At 37.9% G+C, this 22069-nt stretch overlaps 2 protein-coding genes across 2 annotated transcripts; one reads left to right on the top strand and one right to left on the bottom strand.

Moving 5' to 3' along the window:
• The first annotated feature begins 4220 nt into the window (after positions 1-4220).
• top3b (DNA topoisomerase III beta) lies at positions 4221-20960 on the top strand. Its single transcript, XM_072664527.1, has 17 exons — positions 4221-4455; positions 9706-9837; positions 10076-10182; positions 10332-10406; positions 11363-11559; positions 11960-12116; positions 12528-12641; positions 12947-13037; positions 13216-13370; positions 13632-13737; positions 14843-14989; positions 15399-15572; positions 16181-16309; positions 16439-16588; positions 16994-17094; positions 18741-18942; positions 20359-20960. Exons 1-17 carry the CDS (start codon positions 4386-4388, stop codon positions 20835-20837), a joined length of 2586 nt encoding a protein of 861 aa, XP_072520628.1. The 5' UTR covers positions 4221-4385; the 3' UTR covers positions 20838-20960.
• On the bottom strand, positions 6658-8702 carry LOC140542213 (interleukin-25). The gene is made up of 3 exons (XM_072665099.1): positions 8688-8702; positions 8361-8557; positions 6658-6880 (listed from the first exon to the last, which is right to left on the bottom strand). The coding sequence occupies exons 1-3, from the start codon at positions 8700-8702 to the stop codon at positions 6658-6660; spliced, it is 435 nt and encodes a 144-aa protein (XP_072521200.1).
• Positions 20961-22069: the final 1109 nt, after the last annotated feature.

Genomic DNA, 22069 nt, shown 5'->3' with positions numbered 1-22069 from the left:
CAACAACAACTTCACCAACAGCTTCACGTTAACCATCTAACAAAACTTATAGGTGCAAATAACCAAACATGCTAATACTCATCTCCTCAGATTCACAGCTTTGTAGGATCCCTAGTTGGACACACTCTTTAAGAAGAGGGTTCTTCTATAAAGAACCAAAGAAACTCAATCTACTTGATTTTGAGTTAATTGAAATTAAATGGTTCTAGAAATTCCTGAAAACTCGAATCAGTCATGGGAGCCTTTACGGGTTCTTTTAGAACCCGAATTAAAAGGTTCTTGAAATAACTAGATAGCCTACACTAGGTTTTGCATGCTGGATGGTTTATTTAGGCAAAGAATCGTTTAATTCAAAGGGTTCAAATGATTCTTTTGAATCATTTGAAGGTGTGTGCAACAAATTTAACAAGTAAACCAAACTCCAAATCCACAAATGTCCATTAAGCCTTCATTACGTGCATACTTAAGACAAAACAAGCTGTAGGCTGAATATATATATTTTATACAAAATATTAAAAATTTCTGCTAATTTTATTAATTACTAACTGTGTCAGTAAAGGTGGGGAGTAAATATATTTATATATATTTAGATACTTGTTTACTTAAGTAAAATCATGATGGATTAGTATTTTTCTGGCGGTTTTTGAGTAATACTTTTACTACTTTTTACTCAGTTACATTTAAACCATTAATATCAATCATTCTTAAGCTTTATTTTATTAAGAATTAAATTATTAGTTGTAAAAAAACACCTGTACTGCTTTGGTGCTGCTCATACCTCTGACTTTCCTTCAATAAACCAACAGAGCCAGTCCTCAGTTTGTGTGTTGACAGATATCGAATGTTTTAAGAAGTTAATCACTTTAAGTAGGTTGAGCTACTAATTTTACCTCTGTGCTCAAATAGTTTCTAAAAATCTGTATTTCTTCTACTTGATTCATTTGTTTCTGAGACTTGTATGAGTTTAGGCCTCATCCGGGACATTTCAGGAGGCCTATTAGGGAAAATTGATGTAAACAACAACAACACAAAAATATTTAATTATAGAAAATCTGTAAATAACTGTAAATAAAAGAGCATTTACTGAATTACACTTAAAATCTTTACTGAAAGTGTTTTTATAAGCAGGCCTAAATCAGTGACTGTGCAGGGTTAGCAGGCCTACTCTCGTTGGTCCCTCATTAGCCATTCAAGCTAAATCAGGGGACAACTCGGTGAACAGCGGGTTGACCCATTGCACTATAATACTAATATAACACAAATAATAATGAAAACATAAAAAAGATAATATATCAAACATATGTAATTTACTCGTGTTTATCCCATCAAAGGTTTTTTGTTGATTATTGATCTCAGATTAGCATTTGATCAATGTCTTCTTTTTTTCGGCTGCTAAAACCCACTCATAGTCACAATCAGAGCCACACAGGCTGACAGGAAAAGTTAATGTTAGATTTTAGATAAACTTTGTTTATTTATTGGACAGAGAAAGGTCGTTTCTGTGGGATTGTGCTAGGCTGAGCTGTGGTGTGTTGCCGACACTCTGGGGTTTGGGGTTCAGACGTGGTGCTCCAGTGTTAAGCGCAGGGTCGTGCAGCCACCTAGCGGCCACATGCGGGCATTGTCACTTTTTTAAGATTTAAAAATATCACTATGATTCAGTGTCTACTAAAATAACTCCAAATATACTAGAAAATATTCCTTATGTGCATTAACTGTTACAGTAACTAGTATGATTTATTCAGTGTCTACCACAAATGATGCAGATTATTCACTAAATGATTCAGTATTTCAATAAATGATTCAATGTCGATTACAAAATGATTCAGTATCTACTTTAAATAATTGAGTCCCTAAAATTACCTTTATTACCTCTATTTATAGTACCTATAAATGATTTAGTTGCTGCTGTTAATTTGGGGGTGAAGAATTGAAGTATAGGCCACCTAAAGGCTCCCATACCTACAGTAAATGATCCAGTGTCTACTACAAATGACTCCATGCCTAATTAAAATGATTCAGTATCTACTTTAAATAATTGAATCCCTAAAAATACCTTTATTACCTCTATTTATAGTACCTATAAAGGATTTAGTTGCTGCTGTTAATTTGGGGGTGAAGAATTGAAGTATAGGCCACCTATAGGCTCCCATACCTACAGTAAATGATCCAGTGTCTACTACAAATGACTCCATGCCTAATTAAAATGATTCAGTATCTACTTTAAATAATTGAGTCCCTAAAAATACCTTTATTACCTCTATTTATAGTACCTATAAATGATTTAGTTGCTGCTGTTAATTTGAGGGTGAAGAATTGAAGTATGGGCCACCTATAGGCTCCCATACCTACAGTAAATGATCCAGTGTCTACTACAAATGACTCCATGCCTAATTAAAATGATTCAGTATCTTTAAATGTTTTAGGAGCTATTATAAACTATTCAGTGTCCACTAGAAATGACTCCATATATAATGACAATATTAGAAATATTTCAGTGTCTACTAGAAATGATCCAGTTTCTACTAGAAATGACTCAATATCTACTACAACTGATCCAGTATCTACTAGAAATGATCCGGTTTCTACTAGAAATGACTCAATATATACTATGATAAAGTGATTCAGTATCTACAATAAATTTCTCAGTAACTATTATAAATAATTCAGTATCTACACTAAATTATGCAGAGTATTCAGTAAATGATTCAATACTTTCGATTAAATGATACTGTGAATGATTCAGTATATATGATTCAGTAACTGCAATTAAATAATATGTGACTTTATGTTCTATGTAGATTTTACGCTGAGCAAGTGTGGCTCTCAGGGTTAAAAGGGGGTCCTTTAACATATCTCTCTCTTACTCTTGCTCTCTCTCTCTCTCTCTCTCTCTCTCTCTTTCTCTCTCTCTCTCTCTCTCTCTCTCTCTCTCTTTCTCTCTCTCTCTCTCTCTCTCTCTCTCTCTCTCTCTCTCTCTCTCTCTCTCTCTCTTTCATTCTTTAAACTATCCTTTAGAATAAGCATTTTCACTGAAATGGTTTCCAGTTTTTCTCGTTGGCACCGGCCTTTTCTGTCAGAACACCAGAACAGAGCAACATGCGTGGGCTCAACACTGATGGAAATGTATCTAATACTGATCTACATTCATGGCCAAGTACCTCAATCCATTCATTCAGTTCATTCCTTCAGTTTTTTCAGTTCCTCTGCACAGAGATGATTAAGGTCAGTTTATGCAGAAAGGCTTAATATCATATAACGTCTGATTTCTGAAAGGGCTGAAATGACTGACCATAGAAATCTGCCTCTGATACATCATAAATTACACTATTTATGGATAAAGTATTGAGACACCAGCTCATTCATTGATTCTTCTGAAATCAAGGGCATTTAAAAAGAGTTTATCCTGCTTTTGTAACTATCTCTCCTGTCCTGCACTAGACCTTTAAGCATTGTTGTGAGGATTTGATTGCAATTAGCGACGAGAGCATTAATAAGGTCAGGACATTGGATTATTGCTACCCCACCTCATCATCCCCAACTCCCCAACTCGTCCCAAAAGTATTGGATGGAGCACCATCTATCATTCCAGAGAACACAGCTCTTCCACTGCTCCACAGCTCAATGCTGGGGGGCTTTATACCCCTCTATAGGGGTGCCTGGCATTAGGCAGCATGCCAGTAGATTCATGTTCATCTGCTACTGAGAGTCCTATTCTATTGGCAGTACTTCTCTAGACTAGACAAGCTGTGTGTGCATTTGTGCATCTGTGTCAGCAATGGGTGCAACTTAAAGTAGCTTGACCGCCCTTGATTTTGGAAGAAACAATGAATGAGCAGGTGTCCCAATACCTTTGTACATTTAGTGTACATTCCCACCCCTACCCTTCAGTCCCTGGCAGTAGTCCACATGTGTTTATTCTGACAATAAAGTAGCCATAAAATAATAAAAATAAAAATAATAATAAGAAGAAGAAGAAGAGGAAAAAAAGAAATGTAAAGATTAATTTTAATTTAATATGTATTTATGTATTTATTATGATTTATAATTCATACATGCCTTCCTGCAATGCAATTATTAAGTGTAATAAAAATAAGAGACAAATAAACAAACAAAACGCCTCTTAAAATATCTAAAATATCTAAAACATCTAAAATATCTAAAACCTTTATTTTGTAAAGTCGTAACCCGGATGTTGAAAGTCACGCTCGAGACTTACTAGATTGCTTTCACTCACTCTCGCACTTCTGTAGCAAAATGTTTTTTCTGCTAAATTAGTTAATTTTATTATTTTGGGGGAAAATATAGTTATAATACTTTATATTTGTTTTTCGTTGCATGTTTTTGTGAGAAAAATCGAGCAGGAACAACAGCCGCACACAGAGATGAGGACTGTGCTGATGGTGGCTGAGAAGCCGTCCTTGGCTCAGTCAATTGCTAAGATCCTTTCCAAAGGTGGGTGAACAAAGAAGACACATACATTATACACTAGTTCAGCATTTAGTTTACAAAACGTGAGGCTTGAGCTTAAAGATGCTGGAAAAGGAAGCGGCGGCTCGCTCTGCAGTCTCACTACCAGGTGTATAACTTGCCTAGATAGGCTCCCTTCACAGTTTCTGTTAGGTTTGCCTTAAAAGTAGCCAGCTAGCCAAAATGTTGGATCTACTATATGATAATCTTCTGTTAATAACATTTACATGAACGTCTTGATCTGTTAGTAGTGCTAGAGTTGTAGTTCTCGAGTGTGGACTTGGTCCTGACTTGGGCTGCGTCCCAATCCGCAAATTGGCACAGTGATCAAATATATAGCTAGTATAACAAAGGTATCCCACTATTATTAAATATGCCTTTATTAGAGTGCAGTGTAAGTATGTGGTTTTGGACCCCAAAACTTTAGATTTATTAGATTTCAACATTAAATTTAAACAGAATAAAGCAGGACTTTCTTTCTTTTTTTAAAAAAAAACTGTTATCAGACTTAGACCAGACCAGAATAAGTCTAGTGTCGGATTAAACACTAAAAATAAAGTCGCTACTCTTTTTTGGTTTACACACTCATCAGACATGACATCAAAACTCCTGACTGGTGACATGACTGACAATCTGATCTGGTTCTGATGGCACCTGTCAATGGGTGGAGATATTTTCTAGTAATATGTAGGTAGTCTAGATAATATTTAATGGTAGAAAAGTAAAAAAAAAAGAACATTTTGTAGCATTTTGTAATAAACATTTTCACAAAACATTTTTTCAACATTTTATTTTCAGGCTTTCAGCAGGATATCACTAAAATGACAAAAGCAGTCTGCATGATGATGATTGTAAAATAAATAGGAAGATCTGAACCAGCTAGTTGTTGGTGCAGTGGACATGAACAGCAACAAAAATACCTAATAGTAATTAAGTAATAATAATTACATGTAGTGTTATTAGGTCCTTCGGGATGTTGCTACTCTTTTTTGGTTTACACACTCATCAGCCATGACATCAAAACTCCTGACTGGTGACTACTGACATGACTGACAATCTGATCTGGTTCTGATGGCACCTGTCAATGGGTGGAGATATTAGACAGCGAGGAAACAGTCAGTTCTTGAAGGTGATGTGGTGTTAAAAGCAGGACAGATGGACAAGCATAAGAATCTGAGGCATTTTGACAAGGATTAAAGGATTGCTGGACGACTGGGTGAGAATATCAGGTAGTTATTGTGAGGTGTTCCTGGTATGCAGTGGTCAGTACCTAGCAAAAGTACTCCAAGAAAGCACAACCGGTGAACTGACAACATGGGTCACGGGCACTTATTGTTATCACAAAATTTATCAAGGCTCGTTGATGCTCATGGAGTCCCTACTTCACAACTTACAGGAATAAAAGTATCAGCAGATACCACAGGACACCTTCAGAGGTGTTGTGGAGTCAAATTCCTCAATGGGTCAGAGCTGCTTTGGCAGCATGAGGAGGACTGACACAATATTAGGCATTTTAATGTTATGGCTGATTGGTATATAAATAAAACAGTTATTGCAGAGGGTACCATGTAACGCTGGATTACGGGAGGGATCAATAAATCCCTCTAATCCCTATCATATGTACGTGTGTATGTATGTGTATATATATATATATATATATATATATATATATATATATATATATATATATATATACCCAGGGTTGTATTAGGGGTCGGGTTAGGCTTAGGAGCTCCTCAGCTGTGCCAGTTTTGGCACAGAAAAAGGTTCATTTAGCCTCATTTAGGATAAGTGGCCATGAATCAGATGAATCAGACATGGAACCATGTAAGTGACAAAGATCTGATATTTGCGATAAACTCATTCACATTATGGGTAAGAAGGACATTTTTGCCACTGTATTCTAGTAATATGTAGGTAGTCTAGATAATATTTAATGGTAGAAAAGTAAAAAAAAAAAAAAACATTTTGTAGCATTTTGTAATAAACATTTTTATTAAACATTTTTTCAACATTTTATTTTGAGGCTTTCAGCAGGATATCACTAATATGACAAAAGCAGTCTGCATGATGATGATTGTAAAATAAATAGGAAGATCTGAACCAGCTAGTTGTTGGTGCAGTGGAGATGAACAGCAACAAAAATACCTAATAGTAATTAAGTAATAATAATTACATGCAGTGTTATTAGGTCCTTCGGGATGTTGCACATATACAGGCCATGGTAACGGACTCGAATTCAATGGAGTAGAACGGGCATCCTGGGTGCTTCCGAAGCACGGGCATTTTGAATGTGAGGGGGACGCTTTCAACGCTGTAAGCGCTGTTCACTCCGTTACAGGAGTGAGTTGTAAGGCATCTGGCTTCATAGATGACCTGTGGCACCCGGGTCACGTCTTTATTCACTTCCCTGTAATTCGAAAAGGAATGAAAACAAAGAAGAAACAGTCAGATATTTATACTCTTGTTCTAAAACCTTTAGTTTCTTACTGCCATAATGATTAAATAACATTAATTATGCTATCTATAATATATTAAGCTTTTTTACCCATATTCTTCCCAATTACCCGACATATCCTCCCCTCACATGCAATGCTCCCAACGCAGGGAGGGTGAAGACCGACACACGTCTCTTCAGACAGCTAGCACTGCACTGGGAATGAAAGTGGCATCTACCCACTCAAGAGAAAGTAAGGTCAAATCTCTCAGGGCCTTGACTGCCAATGGCTAGCATTATGATAGCCATGCTTTACCATACTGCCAAAACAGACAACTGTAATAACAAATATAGGCTAGGTTACTGTTAGCTGGCTTGTTCAGTGCATTTTATGGTGCACTGTGAGCATCCTGACCATCACAATTCCAGATAAGAGTTTCTATATGAGTTTAATGATTTTTTGTTTGGATGAATCTAGGTGACCCAACCAAAGTGATCAAACTAAGACATAAAGTGCGTAAAACCATCCAACCCCCTAAAAACTACAAAAGACTGCTGTGGAGAATCCAAGGTTGCCCCAGCAAGAACATAATCAGCTTCTCCATGTGAATTATTTTCTGGATTAAAACAAAAATAAAAAAATATAGGCACCATTGATAAGACTGTGCGTCTTAAGGAAGACTGAACCAAAAGAGGATCAAACAGCAATCAGAGGAATTTAGAGGTACAATCACATGCCCCTTCTCTTACGTTTGCCTCTTCCCTAAAGAAGAGGACTTGTGAGGGAAGTCACAAAAAGGCCAGCAGTCACTTTGCAGGAGCTGCAGAGTTCAGTAGCTGAGGCTGATGTTACTGGTGCACCAGTCCGTGATCTCAAAAGCCCTGAACATCTGGCGTCTATGGAGAACAGCTAGAAAGAAGCCATAACTAAAGGAAAATCGCAGGTGAATGTGCTATGGTTTGGGTTTCTGTTTAATCCTTACTGCTGCCAGCTGGCAATAATGTCCTTTAATGGAGTCATGAGGACACCAGATTTAAATAAAGAGCTGGAGCTGGATTGTAATAAATATAGCCGATACTGATCCATTAAAATATGCCTGTCTTAAACAATGAGTATAAGTGTAAATTATAAACCAGCCAAATCAAATTACTTTTAAAGGGGGTTGAATACTCGTCATTTTCAGAAATATAGTAATTGCAATAGGAAGCAATATACCAGTATTATCACAACACCAGATATTAATTATTTCTTCTAGTTACTGACTATTAATTGATGCTCCTAGGCATTGGATATAAGATAAGATATACTAAAAGACAAATAAGATTAATTAGTAAAAGAAAAGTATCAAAAAAGTTGGTTGTGTGTGAACACTGAGTCCCTACTATATTTCAAAACAGATACATCCAAACGATATTACAGCTGATAAAGTCAGATTCTGATTGTGGTACTCACACGTATTCCCATGCAGCCAGGCTGCGCTCGTTGAGTCGGTTGGGCTGGTTGGTAACTTCAACATCATATTTCTCCAGGCTGTCCAGATTGACAATACTGATTGAAGAAAAGCCTGGCTCCAGTGCGCACTGTTCCCCGATGGGATTGCACTGGCTTGGGTTTACCACCAGAAGAGTCAGGGTGAGAAGACCCAGGAGCTGAGAGAGAAAAATATTATAGAATTTTGTATTATTGTAGTGTTATTAATACGACAATATTTAACTTTACCTTAACTTACATTTTTACATTATTTATCTGCCAAAACTAAGCTAAATTTAATACTTTTACCTGTAGCTGTTGCATGCTGTTTGGTAGTGTAGCAGAAGATAGTGGTGGAACCGGTGATGTGCAGACAGCGGGATGAGGAAGCTGGTGAGATGTCGTTCTCCTGGGAGCGTATTTATTTACCCAGGCTGAGTAGTGGCAGCCTATGGGGTTACACGGTTACCCCATGGCCATCGAAGGGGGGGCAAGGAAGTTCACATCACGTCACAGTCAGTCCTATACTCATTATTCAGGCTCCCACTCAATTGTCCCTCATGTGCAAATGAAAGCACGACCTTGAGTGACACATGGCAATCACCGGACAACCAGTAGCCACCGGTCATCCTCATTCACCTCTTGAGTTTAGAGTTAGAGTAGAGTGAGTGAGCAAAGTGGGGGTAGATGAAATGTGAATGGAAGGGGAGGGTGCTTAATGAGTTTCCTCCTGGTCCTCCTGCTGCACTTTCATTCATTCACCCAGTCATTCACTTCTTTACTGTCTGTCTGCTGCATGGTGGGCTGCTCTGTGGTGTTCTGTGGTCATTTGCAGGATTTTATTGCAGCCGTTAAGGTGATAGAGACACCAGTTCCATCCTTTTTTAAATAGTATTTTAATTTAACTGAAATGATGGTTAAAGTATTGCGAGATATTTCATTGTTTATGAGTAATAAAGCAAAAGTGCAGAGCAAAATACATTTTCTCAAATAATAATAATAATTTAAAAAATGCTGTTTACTACAGCCCATGTCTGGTGGCATAGCGCCAATAGGTTTATGTTTATCTGCTCCAGAGAGTCCTATTCTATTGTCAGTACTTCTCCACAGGGACTTAACAAGCTAGTTGTGTGCTTTTGCACATTTATATCAGCCATGGGTGCTACTTAAAGTAGCTGAGTGCATTCATTTAGACATACAGTGTGTATGTAATTTTTATTATTTTCATACATAAGAAAGTGGCCAATTTAAGTAAATAAGTTCATGCTTTGGCAGTTAAATTGTATTTGAACTCATGACCTCCTCTGAACCTTCTCTTTGCTGACAGGTAGCTGTTCCAGCCGCAAAGGTCTGAATGGAGCGTGCTCTGTCCATGAGTATACAGGAAGCTTCATGGGCCAAAGTGTACGCTTTAAGATGACGTCCGTGTGTGGTCATGTCATGAGTCTGGATTTCACTGGCAAGTCTTTCATCTCCAGCACTCCGCATCTTACATCTGCACACATATAGTACCCATCCTTTTAAATCAACTAAAATACAGAATTTGCATCCTGAGGCTTTACAACCGTTTAAAGAGTTTATGGTAGAGTATTGAAGTTTTTTTTGTATAGACCTCAGGTTTACAGTCAATAAATACAGTATACAGACTAATCTCACAATGTGTGCATGGCTATGATTTGCTCCCTGTACTTTAACAGGAAAATACAATAACTGGGACAAAGTGGATCCAGCCGAACTGTTCAGCAAAGCACCAACTGAGAAGAAAGAGGCCAACCCTAAACTCAGCATGGTCAAATTCCTACAGGTATCACCACTGTGCCTTGGTAGAATCCTTATGTAGAAGCATGCCATAAAAGCAACCTCTTTTGAGATGTTCTTTTAAAAAATCCCGTTTGTTAACATATAAAAAAATGCCTGCTATTCATCCTAATATCAATATTACCGCTATTACAGGTTGAAGCCAAAGGTTGTGACTATGTCGTATTGTGGCTGGATTGTGACAAAGAAGGGGAGAACATTTGTTTTGAGGTAAACCTGAGATCATAATAAAGCACACATTTGAACAAAACATTACATCACATGTACATCATTTTCACCTAAATTCTAATGTAGTTTATCAACCAAGACAAGTTTAGTGTCCAAAGCTTGTTTATTACGTCTGTACTGGCACTATTAGGGGAGCTAACGCAGAATGGAAGCTTGTTACCATTTGCATCATGTTAGTTAAAATGTACAGGCTTATAAGAGGACAGGGCTACAAAGGTGACACAGGTGGGAGCGCTAATGACTAGGCGAGGCTAAGGTGGAGACAGGAACACAAAACGGAGCCATGTGCTGAAGATCACATGAGGAAAACAAAACACAGACACAGAGACCAGGAAAAGAAAACACAAGGGCATGACAGAGACATGTCACACTGTTATGTTGAATGGGGCTCTGTAGAGGCTGTAAACCTATTTATAATAATAAAAAAAACTAAATAAAAAATTGACCATCGTTGCCCAACATTTGACATAAGACTGTATGTCTAACTCATCACACGGTCCTGGAGAGCTACCTTCCTGCAGACTTTAGATCCAACCCTAATTCACCCCTCCTGACCCAACTAATTAATGTCTTCAGAAGTCCTTAATTGGCTGAATGGGGTATGTTTGATTTGGATTGGAGTTCTCCAGGAGATGGTAGCGCTCTAGGGTTGGAGATGACTGTAAACAATGAAACATGCTTTTGTTCTTCTCCTTTTTTCTGATGATCATATTATTTGTTTATTCACTGTCAATCACATAAGCAAATATATTTGAGATTATCTTTTATAATTTTATGTATATTTATGTAATGGTTCAACACAGTTTGAGAAATGTTCTGGCTGGTACAGTACGGAACTAAAGAAGCAAACTTTGAACACAAAATGTGTCTTGGGTGATCGACTATATTGGTATAAATTATATTTTTAATATAACTTGTCTTTGTTCAATTTGATTTAGGTCTTGGATGCCATTCAGCCGGTGATGAATAAGTTGTACGGTAATGAGCGAACTGTTTACCGGGCCAAGTTCAGCTCCATCACAGACACGGACATTTGGAATGCAATGAACCGACTTGGAGAGCCCAATAAGAACGAAGCCCTGTCTGTGGATGCTCGGCAGGAGCTGGATCTCCGGATTGGCTGTGCTTTTACAAGGTATGTAACGCTTCAGACTGTCAGTGTTAGTTAAATTTAGAACTATTATTATGTTGGTCGTTCCACTGATGAGCTTAGAAAAGCTGACACTGGGGCTCTGAGTGGCTCAGCAGTCTAATGCTCCACCACTATGGCCCAGGTGTCACAAGTTCACACCCCAGCCATGCTGCTTTGCCATCAGCGGATGGAATCAGAGAGAGCACAAGCATGTTGCATCAAAAAGAGGTGGTAGCTCTCTTTGCATGTATTGGAGAAGACATCACCCAAGTCCTTACCCTCCTAGTGTTGGGAGCATTGGTAGTGCTAGGGGGAGGGTTAATTGGCAGCTGATATTAAGTTTTGCTGTTTTGTCAAATATGTGGTTTCTATATGCACATTTTAAATGAGCTGTGTTCTTCAGATTCCAGACAAAGTACTTCCAGGGAAAATACGGAAATCTGGACTCTTCTCTCATCTCATTTGGCCCATGCCAGACACCAACTCTGGGTTTTTGCGTGGAGCGCCATGACAAGATCCAGTCTTTCAAACCTGAGACCTACTGGGTAATCCAGGCCAAGGTCAGCTTCCAGATGTTTTAGCACCTAGAAAAAGTATTTGAGCTACTGCAGTCACATTCCATATAAATTCCATATAAATTCCACAGTCATTCAGCCCAATTACTACCTTAACCCCTTAATGGAGAAAGGCTTATTACACACTTAGGTGTGTTATTCAGTAACTACAGGGACTTCTGTACGAACTAGTGGGGCTATTTTCTTGGTAATAAAGTTTCTATAGGCTGTTTAAGGGGTTAAGCATGGAGTGTAATTTCACAGTTTTTGGATTTTACAGTTTACAGATTTTACAATTTTACAGTTCCTTTGTTTAATCTAGTTATTGTGGTTCTAAAATTACAGTTACTAATGCGACTTAAAGTCTTAATTTGAGTCATCCATTCATTCTGTCCATTTTTTGTGTTTGAAATGCAGGTGTTCAAAGGGAAAGAGAGTCCGATCACTTTGGACTGGGACCGTGTGCGGGTGTTTGATCGAGAAATTGTTCAGATGTTTGTCAACATGACCAAGACAGCCAGAGAAGCCCTGGTGTGTCCTGAAGGCCCTTCTTATCTCTCGTGTGTTATGAATAATTTTTAAGTTATTAAACATACACTATATGGACAGTATGAGACTGAATTATATACCTGAATTCAATGATTAAGAGATGTGTCCCAATACTTTTGTCCATATAATGTATCATGGGCGCATTTATCCAGACTAAATTAACAATTTTCAAATGTCAGGGAACATTAATCTGAAACAATATATTTAACCCCTTACATATATTAAGTCTATCAGTTGAAGTATTTGCACGATTGCACTGAGACCACTGTTCACTGTCTATCCCGCAGGTTGAGTCAGTCAGTAAGAAGGAGAAAGCCAAGCAGAGACCTCTTGCCTTGAATACGGTGGAGATGTTACGAGTGGCCAGTTCTGCTTTGGGTAGGTCATGGTCAAAGTACTGTTTATTCACATAGCTATTGAGGAATTAGAACTGAATAACTTCCAGTTGTTCCCAAAATATTTGACATATTAAAAACATATAAAACAGCTTTTGGTGTCTTTAATAATTAAATCTACATTGTCAAAGATATAATATAACAAATGCATTTGCCTTTAGGAATGGGACCTCAGCATACCATGCAGATAGCAGAGCGCTTGTACACCCAGGGGTATATCAGCTACCCTCGCACAGAGACCACACACTACCCAGAGAACTTTGACCTCAAGGGGACGCTTAGGCAGCAGGCCAACAACTCCCACTGGGCTGAGACGGTGAGCCTCATCATCCTTGCCGTATTATATATTATCTTTACTGTAGTTATATATTTACTATAACTATAACCGTAGTTAAAGTTATAATTAGTTATAATTATAACTTTAATAAGTTTTTAATAAGGATTTAAATGTAACATTATTTTCAAATTGATTTTATTTAATTTGAATTAATGTTTATTTACCTTGTGAATTAAGTTAAAGTTTGGTAGTTGTGGCCTTATTTATTTATGTGTTTGCACTTGTGTGTGTTAAAAACAGGTAAAGACTCTGTTGGCTGAAGGGATTAACCGACCAAGGAAAGGAGCAGATGCAGGAGACCACCCGCCAATCACCCCCATGAGGTCGGCCTCAGAGAGCGAGCTGGGTAAGACCTAGGATTACTGTAGTTTTTAAACCTGAATTACTTTTTTAGTTTTATTCTCTTTTGAATTTTTTTTTTTTTTTTAATTTAAGATTTAAAGTTTGTTAGTTTTAAGTACAAGTGCATTGATTGCATTACTCTTCGCCAATTACGATTTCTGATTTTCTTAACATATGACTGGACTATTCCAGTTTTCATTCTTTCTGAAAATGATAAATGGCAGCATACTGTTCAGCTTTTCACTATTAAATATATATAACAGTGTGTTTGAACAGTTTTAGCTATTGTAGATTAAATGGAAGCGTAAATGGTAGCTTTAAACACCTTCCGGTAGTGTCAATGGCTAAAGCTACTGCCCTTTCCACTCCATCCAGTTTAAGAATGTTTAACTCCAGCTGAAAAACTCTGCTCATCATCTGTCATTTGTAACAAGGCAACCAATAAAAAAAAGAAATAGTTGAACTGGAGTACATGCAGATTTTGATTAAAAATGTCACTAATGTTGTTAATGTTTACCAGAACGCAGAGTAATAATTAAACCTGGAGCATGGCGATATTTTTGGTGTTGTTTTTGATGTTTTTGCTTAGTTTAATAATGTAAGCTTTGAAAGTTGTTTAAAAACATTTTTATACACTGTAGATTAATTATAATGGTACACACATCTTCATGCTTGTAATTTTAAGTTTCTGTTTGCCACAACAAAAATCTATCCACCTTAGTGGTTTATTGGTAATTCTTTGTTTTTTGTTAATGTTTTGATTTAGTTTGCATCTTTAGTTTAGTTTTTTGAAAGTTGTGCTTTTCGTTAATGATAGTAACCCTAATAAGCCAGGTTTTGTAATTTTCTGGATTTTAAAAAAGCTTTTGTTTGCATAGTCATTTATTATTCCTTTAGGCATTTTCACTTTTGTAGTTTCAGCATAACTGAAGAAGCTATAAACAACAATATTAAGGAAAACACTTTGATAAACTCCAATTTGCCATTTATCTTATTTAATTAAAAAGTAACCATAAAAAATGTGATGGACTTCCAAATTTCTGGTTTACTGAAATCTTTTAAGATTGTTAAACTAAGTTTGACTGTAGTTTCTCTTCCTCTGTGTGCAGGCAGTGAGGGTTGGCGTCTGTATGAGTACATCACACGTCACTTTATTGCCACGGTCAGCCATGACTGCAAGTACTTGCAGACTACCATCTCATTTAGAATTGGCACGGAGGGCTTCTCCTGCACTGGCAAGACTCTAATCTCAGCTGGTATGTACGCCTTCAGGATGTGCAGTTAAGACCTGATGGCCTTGGTCATCTAATGCCATCTTTACAGTTTATATATAATTTGAATAAGCATTTCAGCATTATGTTAGCACAGCAGCACATATAGTGTAGTGGCCAGTGATACATTGGTCAGTTAGAATGATCCTCTTTGTAATTTACCCCTTTACAATGCATGATTGTTAATAAGTAATTGCACACTTGCATAATTAATTACATAGAGATCTACATAGTGATTTCTGTCAGTTTTTCTATAATGTAATTAAAATATATATTAAACATATATATCTATATATTAAGGTCTATAGACCAGGATGGACTCAAAGGAGTGTTCGGGAAAGGCTGACCTCTGTACATTTGCCTCTTTCTAATGTTTAATGTGATCTCCCTCTAGGTTTTACTGATGTCATGCCGTGGCAGGGTATCCCGCTGGAGGAGGCTTTGCCGACCTGTGAGAAAGGAGATGCATTTACTGTTGATGAGGTCAAACTGCTGGAGAAACAGACTAGCCCTCCTGATTACCTCACTGAGGCTGAGCTCATCACACTTATGGAGAAACATGGCATTGGTAAGAGACATTTGTTGTGAAACAAATGTGAGCCATTGTCAAGACATGCACCGATCTGCCATATCATTAGTACTACTGACAGATGAAGTTAAAACTTTTAATTAGTTGATTATATTCATCTACAGGGGCATCTGTCAAGGGGTGAATTTATTAGGTAGCAAGTTAATAGTCAGTTCCTGAAGGTGATGTGTTAAAAGCAGGAAAAAATGGGCAAGCATAAGGACGACTGGGTCAGGACATCTTCAACAGTAAACGTCAGGCCGGTTTTATGGGGGTTTTAATGGTATGCAGTGGTCAGATAGGCCAACCGGTAAACCAGCTGCAGAGGCATGGGCACCTAAGGCGCATTGATGCAATACATGAAGGCCCAACCTCACAACCGGAGTAACATTGATAAAGACACTGTTCTCCCTCAGTGGAGCATCACAATGATTTTAAATGCTGTTTTAAAGTAAAAAAAAACCAATATATTGTTGTTTTGAAGGAAAATGATAAACAAATTATATTTTTTTTATTATCTTTATATGTCTAACGTGATGTTTTAATACATATGTAGGGTGCAGGGTATTTTAATGTACTATGACAATTATTAAATTTTTCCCCCTAAGGTACTGATGCTAGCATCCCTGTCCACATCAATAACATCTGTCAAAGAAATTATGTAACGGTGGAAAATGGGCGCAAATTGAAGCCCACCAATCTGGGTATTGTCCTGGTTCACGGCTACTACAAGATAGGTGAGCGGGAAGAAATTGTCAGGGTTATTCTCTTGTTTCTTTTGTTCGTTCAGTCTAAATTAAGCAAAATTAAGTCTTCCTTTGTTTGTGTGTGTGTGTGTGTGTGTTTTTGTTGCTCCTGTACATTAGATGTGGAGTTGGTGTTGCCCACCATTCGTAGTGCAGTGGAGAAGCAGCTGAATCTTATTGCTCTGGGAAAAGCAAACTTCAACCAGGTTCTCCAGCACACACTAGATATTTTTAAGAGGAAGTTTCACTACTTCGTAGACTCCATTGCTGGTAAGTGTCTAAAACTGCACTTAGGTCTCAAAATGGATAGATAGAATACATTACTTTAGGCTTCAATGCAGTTTGCACTGATTTGATTTACACACACTCTATGTCCAAATGTTTGCGGTCACCCCTTCTAATAAATACATTCAGCTGTTTTAAGTTGCACCCATTACTACGCAGATTTAAAAATGCTCACGAACATTTAGTCCCTGTAGTCCCTGTAGAGAAGTACCAATAGAATAGGACTTTCTAGAGCAGATAAACATGAACCACTTGGCACGAATAAGCAAATAAGCAGGGGTCCCAATATTTTTGTCCATATAGTGTAATTAAAGGTGTAATGTTAATGGCTAATATAGAATAGTTAATAATTATATAACAATCCATAACAATCCTTAATGTGTTGTTCAGGTATGGATGAACTGATGGAGGTGTCCTTCTCACCAATCGCTGCTACTGGGAAGCCTCACTCACGCTGTGGAAAGTGCCATCGGTTCATGAAGTATATTCAGGTGTGTACAGAGTAGGACTCTGTTTGTTGGTAACAAAAGTGATCTTGTTAATTATGAACAACAACTCCCAGTGTCATTGATGTGAAGCACCATACAGATCTGTTTGATTACAAATGGCACCCTATTGCCAATATATTCGGCCTGCTTAACGGGAGCAAGTGTGTTGAGTGAGTTATGAATCGGGTAAGTGAGCTGCTTTGCATTGAAAAATGCTGATGTGGATCATTATTGTGATGCACAAATTATATATAATGTTTATAAAAAGCACATAACCATTACACCACAGAAAGCACCAGGGCGAGATGACCCATTGTACTTTCTTTCAAATACTGAATTCAAAATGATGGCAGTGACAAAGGAAGTATAATGTTAAAGTATGCAAAAATGAAATTCAAAATGCAAAAACCTCCTATCTCCAAAATGACAACTTTACAGGAGAGGAACAAATATTTTGAATGGAAGTCAAGGTTAAAATATTTGATCACCATGACATTTTGACAATGTAAAGAATAACATGCAAATTATGTCAAAAAGAAAAAAATGCCAAAAATGAAGAATAACAGTAGAACAGAATACTCAGAATAACAGTTGAGGAAATGAAATGCTTAAAATCTCAATATTTTGTATTAGGCCATAAATTGGCTGTGCTCTCTCATCACTGATAAGTGATATTGGCCGACACGTGCGTCTGTTAATAGATGCCCGCAGATGCCGCATCGGTGGCCATTTGAAAGGAGGTGGTGGCTGGCTTCACATGTGTCCACGGAGACATGTTAAGTCCGTACCCTTCTAGTGTTGGGAGCATTGCTGGTGCAAAGGGGAGCTACAAATGGGTGGGTTAATTTAATTAGTCAGATTTCTTTACTAACTTCGGAATTCAACTAAGCATTATGGTTTGAACTGAAGTTTGTGAACTATCTGTAAAAATATATCTATGTAATTCAGACATAGTTTTTTTTTTTGCAGTTAAAGTCAAGGCAGTTCATGTGAGACCTAAAAGTTTGCATGAATTATACCGTTTATATAATAATGCAATGATGTCATTCTAATGGTTAAAGTTGCAGAAACTCATAGATATAGACATGCTGATGACGCTCTTTGCGGCAGGTTGTGGCCTTCAGCATCGGAAAGTAAAGTTATGCTTATGTGGGCGAGTCTCGTAAAGTCCCCAGATACAGTGCCACTCTAATCAGAAAAAAGACACAGACAGTAATTTAGCAATTGTATTTTTGAATATCATGAATTAATCAAAAGTATTCATTTTGCAGCAGTGCTTTCACTCCCTCTTTCCGTGTATTAAAGCAGAGCTTGGAGATTTAATTTGACCGTTAAGTGGCATTAAGTCATGGTACGCTGGCTGATGGACGTTAGACATAGGTCATATTTAACCTCAGTGGAACACAATGGACCTCGTTGACCCTGATTTTGTCTGTTCATGAATCATGCAGACTCTGGAGATGATTTTTTATTTCTCCAGCCTGTGGTTTCATTTATTTCATGTGTTTTAATCATCTATAAAGATTAAAAGCAAAAGCTCTAAGAGCTGAAAGTACCTTACACACATGAGTGAGATAAGAACTGAAAAGAAATATATATAAAGTATATATAAATATATTTTAATAAAGATCCTTACATGTTTCTCTCAGGCTAAGCCGAGCCGCCTGCACTGTTCACACTGTGATGAAACGTACAGTCTGCCCCAGAACGGAGCCATTAAATTATACAAGGAGCTGAAGTGTCCTCTGGACGAGTTTGAGCTGGTGCTGTGGACCTCTGGCTCTCGTGGCAAGAGTTACCCGCTCTGCCCCTACTGCTTCAGCAACCCCCCCTTCAGAGACATGAAGAAAGGTATGTGTTGAAAGTAGTGCCTCAGGTTTATACAAAAGGAGTAGAAACCTTTTAGAATCTCCTTTTAATATTTTGTATTATTTTATTTTTTCAAAGATACAAAGTCCACGAGTCCACAATGATAATGAAACTTATAAACTAGCAAAATACCAAAAAACAGGACAAAGAAATAATAAGTAAGAGTGATATATTTATAGTGATCATTTGTCAACTCATCTCAGTTGCAAGAAACCAAGTACCTGGACTTCTACATTTATTACTAATGAAATGTGTTCCGATCGTTATTCAAGTCACAATTATGCACAAATACAGTCAAATTAAACTAATAACACACTAACAGTTGTACTGTTCGTGTCTTATATTGAGCATGTTGAGTTACCATCCACAGTGCAGGCTAGAACAAAGTAAGCGAACCTCTGTGTTAATGTCTTCTCCAGGAGCTAACTGGCAAAACGGTGCTTCAGTTAACATTTTCTTTTAGCCACCCTTCTAGCACCTCCACTAACATTTCCTGTGACTGCAGGAAGTCTGTAGCTGTGGCTAAGGTAACAGGTAGACCACATTTCTTTAGTAATCAGTGCTTCTAAAATCTTAATGAAATCAAAATTAATTCCAAAAGCTCACTTACTTTTTCTTGCAACTGTATGTGATTGTTAATTTTCAAATAAAAAGTATTAAAAGTGTAATTTTTAGTATGCAAACATGTACTTGTTGTGTTTTTTACAAAATAGGGCACACCTGTTGTGAAATTGCGTGTGTACCTCAGGTAGAAAAAAATAAATATAAGAAAATATGACCTCTTAAAATAATACAATGTTTGTAGCACTGGGGTCCGAGCAAATTTGAAAAAGATGTATTTAATGTTTTAAAAAATATTTTTGTCATAATTTCAGAATTACCAGCTATATTTTCAGAGATACCACTAAAACAGAGTCATCAAGATCAGCCACTATTATTGGCCTCTTGATACATATGAGTCCATATTTGTGAAAACCCCTATTAATGCGTGCATTCAGATACTTGAAGTTGCACCCATTGGGGACAGATTTGCAAATGTGCACACACACACAGCTTGTCTAGTCCCTGTAGAGACGTACTGCCTATAGAATCAAAGTCTTTGGGGCAGATAAACATGAACCTATTGGCACCATGGCTAATGCCAGTCATGAACTAGATGTGTATGAAGCCCTTACAAAGCAGGATAAACTTTAAATACCCTTGATTTCAGAAGATATAATGAATGAATGGGTGTCCCAATACTTTTGTACATACATTACAAGGTGCCATTATGACCAGATAATCAATATTACTCACTTAATGTGGTTTTAATGTTATGGCTGATAAATTGGATGAATTTGAAAGTCTGACTCTCCTTTTTCCCCCACCCAAATCACCTCTCTGTCTCCGTTGTGCAAGGTATGGGCTGTAACGAGTGCACCCACCCGTCTTGCCCACACTCCCTTAACTCTCTCGGGATCGGTCAGTGTGTGGAATGTGAGACTGGCGTACTCGTCTTCGACCCAAACTCTGGTCCAAAGTGGCGCATGGCCTGCAACAAGTGCAACGTTGTGGTGCATTTCTTTGAGCATGCCTATAAGGTGCAGGTGGCCCAGGACAGCTGTGAGGCATGCGAGGCGTCGCTGGTGATGGTGGACTTCCACAAGGCCCGCACGCCGCTGGCTGATGGAGAGACGCAACACACTGGCTGTGTTTTCTGCGACACACTCTTCCAGGACCTGGTGGAGCTCAAACATGCCACCATGCGGCATCCTATGCACAGAGGAGGTGGGGCTCGCAGAGGCAGAGGGAGGGGCAGAGGGAGGCGCCCTGGTGGACGGGGGAATCCTAAAAAACCAAAAGACAAAATGGCAGCCCTGGCAGCGTATTTTGTTTAGGATTATGTACGTGTGTATAAAATATCCTTCCGCATGGAAAAAACAAAAAAACTAAGTTAACAGCTGGACCTTGAATGTTACCTGTAAAATAGGTATGACATCAATAAAATTTTAGTTAATGTACTTTCTGTGTGATGTTATGGTTTGATATACCATACTCTGATCTGTGTACTGTTATTTGTTCTGTGTTGTGACACATATCCTGTTAATAGTAACCAACCCTCCTTCTCGCTGAGCTACTCAGGATATTACAAAACAGTGACATTTCAGTCGTCCACAGACGCTGTGAAATATTAAACTAAATCAATTCGTATTAGCTGGTGCGAAGAGGTCAGAAGGTCTGCCCCTTCACCAAGATTGCTACTTTCATTGAACTTTGTTATTGGTAAATTATAACATTTGTCTATTGATCTGATCTCGCCTCGTGGGGGACTTCTGTCAGAAGTGGCGGCTAAGTCAGCTTTCTTCCTTATAGTAGCCGAAAGCCCATCGGCTAACTGGTAGGGAGGGGAAGAGCTTTCTACTGGGGTACCTGTGATTAAAGGGGTACCGATTTAAGGTTAAAAAGGAAAATATTGCTTAGTTTAGAAGTGTGAAAAGGTAGAGGCAAAAAAAAAACAAAACACCAATATAGGCTTATGTACAGCCTCCACCCAAAATTTGGGAGAGCCCAAAGGAGAAACACAGTCTAGCATAACTGAAACAGCCCTGAAGGTGTGTGTGTGTGTGTGTGTATATATATATATATATATATATATATATATATATATATATATATATATATATATATATATATATATATAAATAAAATAGGTGGAGGTTTTATAGGGCTGCGCCTGCAACGTGGGATGGAATGCAACCAGGTGCTCTCCTTAGGAGGTGCCAGCCGTACGTCCTTGAGCGGCCCTGCCCCTTAGCCATGTGGCCATGTTTACCCCTCACAGTGAGGCTGCTGAACCAGCAGCTTGATGTTAGGTGGGCTTTGCTTCGGTCCTGGGGTGGTCCGGCCGGGTCCCACTACAAATTCCACAATAATCCACAATACCAAATTTAAAAAACGATTTCATGAAAAGGAAAACAAATAGACTCAAATAATAACACAAAAAACAAAAACCTGTAAGTGTGTATACATACAGTACATATATAGTGTATGTGTGCGAACACATCTTCATGCAAATGCATGCAAGACTAATAAATATGTTCATCTGTAAAGTACTAGTACTCTAGTACTC

This window comes from Salminus brasiliensis, chromosome 20, assembly GCF_030463535.1.
Source record: "Salminus brasiliensis chromosome 20, fSalBra1.hap2, whole genome shotgun sequence".
NCBI lineage: Eukaryota > Metazoa > Chordata > Actinopteri > Characiformes > Bryconidae > Salminus > Salminus brasiliensis.
Note: the sequence above shows the minus strand (reverse complement) of the source record. Positions and strands in the feature narration are given on the sequence as shown.